Below are 11218 nucleotides of genomic sequence, written 5' to 3' on the forward strand. Positions count from 1 at the left end.
GGTTTGTGCAACATTCGAATCAGCAGAAGATAAATATTGAATTGTCAGCGAGGTCCTCATCCAACAGCATGGGTGTAATTTGGGGAATAGTGATTAGGTCTATACCAAGACTGTTATTGTTGATCACGAGAGAACAGGAGAAGTAGGTCTCCTTGAAGCTTTGGATTAGTCTTTGTTGTTATTGATGTAGTTAGGTCGAGTAGGCGTACTGTTGTAAGTCCTACTCGTTCCTATGGTGTGATATGTTATATAATGAACCATGACCGTAGGCATCAAGGTAGCTTGTGTGATATGGAGGGATTTTGGGGGCCGGTGTAAGATCCATTTTGAATGCCTTGTGTGTTTGTGAAAATCCCTCCATGTATATACTTGCACTTTGTTCCTATTGATCTTCTTAGTTGTACATTGTTAACTTTTGGACTACATTTGAATTGTTAATCTTTGTATTTTATTATAGTTTTTGTTTTTACCACACCTTCACTAATTCCCCATGTTTCTTCCCGAACTGCACTTATGTTGTTTTACTTTATACTAAGTCTGAGCGGCAGTCATTTTGGTTGGTTCCTGCCTTTGATTGCTTGACCTGTGTTGACTGGAATTGTGCATTTTGGTTGTGAATTGAAGCACTCTTCCAGAATTGAAAACATTGTGTTATAGAGTGACCAATTATTACCTTTTGAACGAATCTGTACGTGATCTATCCAGACAGGATAGAATAACATTTATTTGTGGTGATTGGTAATTTTCTTGCATTCTTTATCAACTTTCTTATTTATTGTAGTTTAGATTTGATCAATTAAACAATTATTGGTTGGATAGCTGTGTGGTTATATTTGTTTAGGTAATAATGTATACTTAAATTTATGATAAATTATAGAACCTCTATCTTACCCAATTACCTTGTTTTGGTTTCAAACGGGCGAGGGCGCGTATCGAACTTATCCAGGCAGCTGTCCAGCAGTCCAAACGTGGTTTGGATCCTACAGTTCTAAACAAATATTAATTGGTCAAAGTCGTTTGGGAATCGTTTCGTGGATTTTGGTTATCCTTCTTGAAAATATTTGGTCGTTTCCCTACAGTTCTAAACAAATATTACTTGGCCGAAATCCTTTGGTAATCGTTCACGGATTTTCTGGAAATAATTGGTCGTGTCGCTTATAATGCCAGTTAATCGTCGTCGGAGATCAGGCTCAAAGTTCGTCGATGTTAACGAAGAATCCCCTATCGTCAAGCAAGTACCTTTTGATGTCCTTAAGGGTCATGGTTCAGACTTAAATAGGGTTAATTATCATGGCAGTGATTCTAGCCTTAATTCGATGTCAGATGATGTAAAAATCTTAGTTTAAAGGAGGAGCAAAGGCCTGAATTACTAGGAAAGAGCATGTCGCCTATAGTCCACGTTGTTGGCCCAGAGCTACCAAAGGTTGAATTGAGTTATTTCGATGGAGAGCCAAGAGGTTATTGGAAATTTATAAGGCAATTTGAGACGTATGTAGCGTCAAGAGTCACGGATGATAGCCAGCGCTTACTCTATTTGATACACTACTGTAAGGGCAAGGCTAAAACAGCTATTGAAGGTTGCGTCATGATGGAGGCATCCTCTGGCTATAAAAGAGCAAGGGAGATTTTAAAACGTTTTTTCGGACAGCCTCACGTAATTGCTCGAGAAACACTAGAGGACTTATTCAGTGCTGCGAATTTTGAGTATATTGACGGGGACCAACTATCAAATTTGGCTATTAAGATGGAAAACTGTGCCATGGTCTTGGAGCAGATGAATTATACTTCTGATCTAAATTCCTTAGTTACCTTGGAAAGAATAGTGAGACTCTTGCCGCAATCTTTGCAAGCCCAGTGGGCGGACTGGGTGGATAAATTGACTGAAGATAACAGGGAACCGACCTTCGACGAGCTCACTCAGTTTATCGCATCGCGTGCAAGAGTGGCTTGTAGTAGATTTGGACGGTTAGCAAACCGTTCAAGAAAAGGACATAACGTGAAGACGAACTGCCACGTGAAATCGGTGCAAGGGAATAGTTCGACGACGAAAACTAAATGCAGTATGTGTTCCTACGACCATGCTATTGATAAATGTCCACAGTTCTTAGCGCTTACAGTCCAAGACCGATGGTCTCACGCTAAAAGCAAGGGTATCTGTTTTGCTTGTCTTAGACAAGGACATAAGATTAATGAATGTAAGATGACAAGGCTCTGTAACGTTGACAGTTGTAAGAAGAGTGTTATGACCTTGGATGTCTGACTTTTCGATCACACGACTTATCTACCAATCCGAATACGACTTATACGAATCTTCACACTAGGCCAACCAATGACGTTCAACCGGTGTGGGCAGTCTAGCGTCCTTATTGGTCCTATGTCCTACGAGCCCTTCCACTTGAGTCCAGAACAAGATACCAGCTTCCGAATCAGAGCAGATCAGACCAGATCATTTATTTCAGACATACTTGGTTTATATATCAATCAGACAAACCGCAACGTACCATAAAATAGGAAATAATATTGTACACAAATAAGCCCAAAAAGTGGCTGTGAATGAGGGAGGCAGTAGTTAATAAACTGAACATAACTTAAGGACCGTAAATCGTACAATAATAAATTATAGATCAAAATAAAGCTTATTATAAAAGGAATATAAATATCCATAGTGTAATTGTTGAGTAGTTATACAATAAGAATATTTATAGAATATTAGTCCATGAATAGTCCTTGGAATTTACCTGTAGTTTAATCTTCACCGGATATAACACCTCCCCTTTTTTTTTGAAAATTCCAACTTTAGATTCTGATTAAAAAAAAGAATCATATGTGACTTTAAATTCCTCAACATTCTCCTCCTCCTCGAAATAATGTTGGGTCCTTATGGCTCCAAAATACAACTAGTAGGACTTTATTTAAACCATGTTTCTCGTATTGACTGGAGAAGCCACTAAAAATGACTAGATGATGATGAACGACCTTTGACCTGAGTTCATTATTTTCAAATTCATTATGAATCTCGTTAGCAGATAACGAGTCATTAAGAAAGTCAACGTCTAACAGAATTAAATTAGATTTTTGGCCATCATTCGACTCAGCTGACATATTTCCCTCATTGTTATAAGAAGTTTCATCAAAATCATATGCATTATTCTGAGAATCAATATCTGGCACACTGTCATTAGAAATGGGATAGGTTGACTCAATATAAAATTCTGTCTTCCGGTGATTTTGAGTAACATCTGGTACAATTTGGTTCATCGTGTTGCTCCAGTTATTTTCTGAATACGAGTCACCATAGCTTTCTCGACTAATAGCACGTGGACCACAATTTTGTTCTAGCTGGAGTTTATTTTCAGAGCTAGACAGAACCAGTAGCGTTTCATTCAATTCTGGACTCTGGGCTTCATCTACAGGATCTGGTTCTTGATCATCTGGTATTGTCACAACTTCATGAGCATTTAGAACAGTATTTTCTTGCTGTGAGCCGGATACGTTACAAATATTACGTTCTGATTCAGGTATAAGGGGATGTGAATCCTCCACAGGATATGCTTCTGAGTTGTCCATTGCTGCACCATTATCTGCAACATAAATAGATTCCTTATTTTCTGGTTGAATGAAAAGTCTGCCCAAAACTGTTTCAAATAGTTGTTGTTGCAAGGCCAACATCTTCTGCTGGTGCTGTAATATTAACCGCAACTGTTCGAAAGAAATCGACATTTTTTTTTTTTTGCCAATAATATTAGCTCCAGAAATCACCGGCAATTATACAGCTAATTTATTTCCAAAATCTGAGTCACCACTTGTATTATTATTATTTATTTGTTGCCAAAATCCCCGTCGCCAATTGTTATGACCTTGCGTCTCCCAATTATTTTGTTTTTGCCAAAATCCCCGTCGCCAATTGTTATGACCTTGAAGTTGAGGGTTCAAAACTTTTCTCCACCCCGTCGCCAATTGTTATGACCTTGAAGTTGAGGGTTCAAAACTTTTCTCCACCCCGTCGCCAATTGTTATGACCTTGGGTGTCTGGTTTTTCTGTCACACGACTTATCTACCAATCCGAATACGACTTATACGAATCTTCACACTAGGCCAACCAATGACGTTCAACCGGTGTGGGCAGTCTAGCGTCCTTATTGGTCCTATGTCCTACGAGCCCTTCCACTTGAGTCCAGAACAAGATACCAGCTTCCGAATCAGAGCAGATCAGACCAGATCATTTATTTCAGACATACTTGGTTTATATATCAATCAGACAAACCGCAACGTACCATAAAATAGGAAATAATATTGTACACAAATAAGCCCAAAAAGTGGCTGTGAATGAGGGAGGCAGTAGTTAATAAACTGAACATAACTTAAGGACCGTAAATCGTACAATAATAAATTATAGATCAAAATAAAGCTTATTATAAAAGGAATATAAATATCCATAGTGTAATTGTTGAGTAGTTATACAATAAGAATATTTATAGAATATTAGTCCATGAATAGTCCTTGGAATTTACCTGTAGTTTAATCTTCACCGGATATAACAAAGAGACATCACGTTCTGCTGCACACTGACTCGACAGGCAACGTCGTAAATGATAAGCCATCATGCTCGGAATATAGGAAAAGAGTTGTTAATCATATCAGTAAGGTACAGACACTGGAGAACGAAATACGTAAGCTTTATGATGAGTTTTCAGATGCTTATTCAAGTGATAAATCATTATCAGTAGACGACAAGGGGGCTATAAAGATTGTGGAAGGGGGCACGCACTTCGGCGACGGTCATTTTGTAGTTTCTATACCGTGGAAAAAGAATCCAAATATGAAAGTGGATAATTATGAAGTAGCAAACCGTAGATTACAAAGTTTGAAAGGTATGTTGTCGAAGGACGTCAGCCTGAACATCAGGTACATCAAAAGTATTGAAAGTAATTTTACTAAGACTTATGCGGAGAGGGTCCTTGAAATATATTTGCAGCCTAATTATCGCCCTCGAGGGTATTTACCTCATCATGCAGTGTTGAACATGAAAAAACCAGAGGAACTTAGAGTGGTCCTTGATTGTGCCGCCGAGTTTGCAGGGTTTTCCACAAATGATATGATTTATCAAGAACCCGATACCACTGATGAGTTAATGTGTATATTATTAAGTTTTCGCAAGGAGGCAGTTACAATCCCTGCAGATGTTGAAGAAGTGTTCATGCAATTGGTCTCTGAGTCTGATCGAGGAGCTTCAAGATTTCTGTGGTGGCAGGAGGGAGACATGTCGAGGGAACCATCTGAGTTTCAAATGACATCTCATCCATTTAGTGCCATATCATCGCCGTTTCGTGCGAACTTTACCTTGAATAAGACGGCTCAAATATTCTCTGACGGTTATGATGGTTATGTTGTAGATGCTGTCAAGAATAATTTCTATGTTAATGATTGCTTGATATCCATTCCCAATTGTGATCAAGCAAAGAGTTTCGTTAAGCATATAAGTGAATTATTATGTAGAGGAAGTATGCAAAAAATGATCGATCTTGAATATTGGTTCAAATGTCCTACTTTATTGCATGGCAAATTTTATATAACAATCACTGACTGCCCGGAACCTACTCCTGACGATATTGAGTTTAGAAAAATTGCTGTGGTTAACTTGAGTAGTATAAAGCAAAACATGTCACCTATTCTCTCTTATAAATCCGAGTGGTTGAAATTAGTAGGGGCCGTAGCCTGGCTTAGAAGGTTCATAGAATTTCTGATGGTGCTTCGTTCACCGAGTCATGAAGGATCCGTTCATCTAGGATGTTTAAAGGTCAAGGAGCCTGACATCACCAAGGGTAAGAATTTATTGATGGTTCAAAAGGAAGTGTGTGGAGAATTATTTAGTGAATTTAGAAACAGAAGTAAAGTAGTAAGTCATAATGATCTGAAAGGTTTATCACCGATAATGCTTGATGGGTTACTCTGTGTTACAGGTCGTCTAAGCTACTCAAAATTATTCAATGCTTTTGAACGTCCAGTAATTTTACCCAGTCGACACTTAGTGACGGAAACGATAATTAGACATTGTCATAAAGAACCAGGACACATAGGAAGGTCATTAGAAAAAGGATATAGATATGTGTTTACTTGTTTGCAAACATGGGCAATACATATTGAACTGATGTATAGTTTGATTACTGGTTCATTTATAATGGCCTTATTACGTTTTATTGGAAGAAGAAGGAAACCTCCGGAGATTTACAGTGATAGTGCGTCAAGCTTCAGGGGAGCAGATTCTGAATTAAGGAGGTTTGTGCAACATTCGAATCAGCAGAAGATAAATATTGAATTGTCAGCGAGGTCCTCATCCAACAGCATGGGTGTAATTTGGGGAATAGTGATTAGGTCTATACCAAGACTGTTATTGTTGATCACGAGAGAACAGGAGAAGTAGGTCTCCTTGAAGCTTTGGATTAGTCTTTGTTGTTATTGATGTAGTTAGGTCGAGTAGGCGTACTGTTGTAAGTCCTACTCGTTCCTATGGTGTGATATGTTATATAATGAACCATGACCGTAGGCATCAAGGTAGCTTGTGTGATATGGAGGGATTTTGGGGGCCGGTGTAAGATCCATTTTGAATGCCTTGTGTGTTTGTGAAAATCCCTCCATGTATATACTTGCACTTTGTTCCTATTGATCTTCTTAGTTGTACATTGTTAACTTTTGGACTACATTTGAATTGTTAATCTTTGTATTTTATTATAGTTTTTGTTTTTACCACACCTTCACTAATTCCCCATGTTTCTTCCCGAACTGCACTTATGTTGTTTTACTTTATACTAAGTCTGAGCGGCAGTCATTTTGGTTGGTTCCTGCCTTTGATTGCTTGACCTGTGTTGACTGGAATTGTGCATTTTGGTTGTGAATTGAAGCACTCTTCCAGAATTGAAAACATTGTGTTATAGAGTGACCAATTATTACCTTTTGAACGAATCTGTACGTGATCTATCCAGACAGGATAGAATAACATTTATTTGTGGTGATTGGTAATTTTCTTGCATTCTTTATCAACTTTCTTATTTATTGTAGTTTAGATTTGATCAATTAAACAATTATTGGTTGGATAGCTGTGTGGTTATATTTGTTTAGGTAATAATGTATACTTAAATTTATGATAAATTATAGAACCTCTATCTTACCCAATTACCTTGTTTTGGTTTCAAACGGGCGAGGGCGCGTATCGAACTTATCCAGGCAGCTGTCCAGCAGTCCAAACGTGGTTTGGATCCTACAGTTCTAAACAAATATTAATTGGTCAAAGTCGTTTGGGAATCGTTTCGTGGATTTTGGTTATCCTTCTTGAAAATATTTGGTCGTTTCCCTACAGTTCTAAACAAATATTACTTGGCCGAAATCCTTTGGTAATCGTTCACGGATTTTCTGGAAATAATTGGTCGTGTCGCTTATAATGCCAGTTAATCGTCGTCGGAGATCAGGCTCAAAGTTCGTCGATGTTAACGAAGAATCCCCTATCGTCAAGCAAGTACCTTTTGATGTCCTTAAGGGTCATGGTTCAGACTTAAATAGGGTTAATTATCATGGCAGTGATTCTAGCCTTAATTCGATGTCAGATGATGTAAAAATCTTAGTTTAAAGGAGGAGCAAAGGCCTGAATTACTAGGAAAGAGCATGTCGCCTATAGTCCACGTTGTTGGCCCAGAGCTACCAAAGGTTGAATTGAGTTATTTCGATGGAGAGCCAAGAGGTTATTGGAAATTTATAAGGCAATTTGAGACGTATGTAGCGTCAAGAGTCACGGATGATAGCCAGCGCTTACTCTATTTGATACACTACTGTAAGGGCAAGGCTAAAACAGCTATTGAAGGTTGCGTCATGATGGAGGCATCCTCTGGCTATAAAAGAGCAAGGGAGATTTTAAAACGTTTTTTCGGACAGCCTCACGTAATTGCTCGAGAAACACTAGAGGACTTATTCAGTGCTGCGAATTTTGAGTATATTGACGGGGACCAACTATCAAATTTGGCTATTAAGATGGAAAACTGTGCCATGGTCTTGGAGCAGATGAATTATACTTCTGATCTAAATTCCTTAGTTACCTTGGAAAGAATAGTGAGACTCTTGCCGCAATCTTTGCAAGCCCAGTGGGCGGACTGGGTGGATAAATTGACTGAAGATAACAGGGAACCGACCTTCGACGAGCTCACTCAGTTTATCGCATCGCGTGCAAGAGTGGCTTGTAGTAGATTTGGACGGTTAGCAAACCGTTCAAGAAAAGGACATAACGTGAAGACGAACTGCCACGTGAAATCGGTGCAAGGGAATAGTTCGACGACGAAAACTAAATGCAGTATGTGTTCCTACGACCATGCTATTGATAAATGTCCACAGTTCTTAGCGCTTACAGTCCAAGACCGATGGTCTCACGCTAAAAGCAAGGGTATCTGTTTTGCTTGTCTTAGACAAGGACATAAGATTAATGAATGTAAGATGACAAGGCTCTGTAACGTTGACAGTTGTAAGAAGAGTGTTATGACCTTGGATGTCTGACTTTTCGATCACACGACTTATCTACCAATCCGAATACGACTTATACGAATCTTCACACTAGGCCAACCAATGACGTTCAACCGGTGTGGGCAGTCTAGCGTCCTTATTGGTCCTATGTCCTACGAGCCCTTCCACTTGAGTCCAGAACAAGATACCAGCTTCCGAATCAGAGCAGATCAGACCAGATCATTTATTTCAGACATACTTGGTTTATATATCAATCAGACAAACCGCAACGTACCATAAAATAGGAAATAATATTGTACACAAATAAGCCCAAAAAGTGGCTGTGAATGAGGGAGGCAGTAGTTAATAAACTGAACATAACTTAAGGACCGTAAATCGTACAATAATAAATTATAGATCAAAATAAAGCTTATTATAAAAGGAATATAAATATCCATAGTGTAATTGTTGAGTAGTTATACAATAAGAATATTTATAGAATATTAGTCCATGAATAGTCCTTGGAATTTACCTGTAGTTTAATCTTCACCGGATATAACACCTCCCCTTTTTTTTTTGAAAATTCCAACTTTAGATTCTGATTAAAAAAAAGAATCATATGTGACTTTAAATTCCTCAACATTCTCCTCCTCCTCGAAATAATGTTGGGTCCTTATGGCTCCAAAATACAACTAGTAGGACTTTATTTAAACCATGTTTCTCGTATTGACTGGAGAAGCCACTAAAAATGACTAGATGATGATGAACGACCTTTGACCTGAGTTCATTATTTTCAAATTCATTATGAATCTCGTTAGCAGATAACGAGTCATTAAGAAAGTCAACGTCTAACAGAATTAAATTAGATTTTTGGCCATCATTCGACTCAGCTGACATATTTCCCTCATTGTTATAAGAAGTTTCATCAAAATCATATGCATTATTCTGAGAATCAATATCTGGCACACTGTCATTAGAAATGGGATAGGTTGACTCAATATAAAATTCTGTCTTCCGGTGATTTTGAGTAACATCTGGTACAATTTGGTTCATCGTGTTGCTCCAGTTATTTTCTGAATACGAGTCACCATAGCTTTCTCGACTAATAGCACGTGGACCACAATTTTGTTCTAGCTGGAGTTTATTTTCAGAGCTAGACAGAACCAGTAGCGTTTCATTCAATTCTGGACTCTGGGCTTCATCTACAGGATCTGGTTCTTGATCATCTGGTATTGTCACAACTTCATGAGCATTTAGAACAGTATTTTCTTGCTGTGAGCCGGATACGTTACAAATATTACGTTCTGATTCAGGTATAAGGGGATGTGAATCCTCCACAGGATATGCTTCTGAGTTGTCCATTGCTGCACCATTATCTGCAACATAAATAGATTCCTTATTTTCTGGTTGAATGAAAAGTCTGCCCAAAACTGTTTCAAATAGTTGTTGTTGCAAGGCCAACATCTTCTGCTGGTGCTGTAATATTAACCGCAACTGTTCGAAAGAAATCGACATTTTTTTTTTTTGCCAATAATATTAGCTCCAGAAATCACCGGCAATTATACAGCTAATTTATTTCCAAAATCTGAGTCACCACTTGTATTATTATTATTTATTTGTTGCCAAAATCCCCGTCGCCAATTGTTATGACCTTGCGTCTCCCAATTATTTTGTTTTTGCCAAAATCCCCGTCGCCAATTGTTATGACCTTGAAGTTGAGGGTTCAAAACTTTTCTCCACCCCGTCGCCAATTGTTATGACCTTGAAGTTGAGGGTTCAAAACTTTTCTCCACCCCGTCGCCAATTGTTATGACCTTGGGTGTCTGGTTTTTCTGTCACACGACTTATCTACCAATCCGAATACGACTTATACGAATCTTCACACTAGGCCAACCAATGACGTTCAACCGGTGTGGGCAGTCTAGCGTCCTTATTGGTCCTATGTCCTACGAGCCCTTCCACTTGAGTCCAGAACAAGATACCAGCTTCCGAATCAGAGCAGATCAGACCAGATCATTTATTTCAGACATACTTGGTTTATATATCAATCAGACAAACCGCAACGTACCATAAAATAGGAAATAATATTGTACACAAATAAGCCCAAAAAGTGGCTGTGAATGAGGGAGGCAGTAGTTAATAAACTGAACATAACTTAAGGACCGTAAATCGTACAATAATAAATTATAGATCAAAATAAAGCTTATTATAAAAGGAATATAAATATCCATAGTGTAATTGTTGAGTAGTTATACAATAAGAATATTTATAGAATATTAGTCCATGAATAGTCCTTGGAATTTACCTGTAGTTTAATCTTCACCGGATATAACAAAGAGACATCACGTTCTGCTGCACACTGACTCGACAGGCAACGTCGTAAATGATAAGCCATCATGCTCGGAATATAGGAAAAGAGTTGTTAATCATATCAGTAAGGTACAGACACTGGAGAACGAAATACGTAAGCTTTATGATGAGTTTTCAGATGCTTATTCAAGTGATAAATCATTATCAGTAGACGACAAGGGGGCTATAAAGATTGTGGAAGGGGGCACGCACTTCGGCGACGGTCATTTTGTAGTTTCTATACCGTGGAAAAAGAATCCAAATATGAAAGTGGATAATTATGAAGTAGCAAACCGTAGATTACAAAGTTTGAAAGGTATGTTGTCGAAGGACGTCAGCCTGAACATCAGGTACATCAAAAGTATTGAAAGTAATTTTACTAAGACTT

General features: G+C 38.3%; 1 protein-coding gene across 1 annotated transcript; it reads left to right on the forward strand.

The window, feature by feature from the left end:
- Positions 1-555: 555 nt before the first annotated feature.
- Positions 556-7170, forward strand: MS3_00008120 (uncharacterized protein). Its single transcript, XM_051216468.1, has one exon. The coding sequence runs from the start codon at positions 4820-4822 to the stop codon at positions 6419-6421; it is 1602 nt and encodes a 533-aa protein (XP_051067057.1). The 5' UTR covers positions 556-4819; the 3' UTR covers positions 6422-7170.
- Positions 7171-11218: the final 4048 nt, after the last annotated feature.

Source organism: Schistosoma haematobium, chromosome 4 (genome assembly GCF_000699445.3).
Source record: "Schistosoma haematobium chromosome 4, whole genome shotgun sequence".
NCBI lineage: Eukaryota > Metazoa > Platyhelminthes > Trematoda > Strigeidida > Schistosomatidae > Schistosoma > Schistosoma haematobium.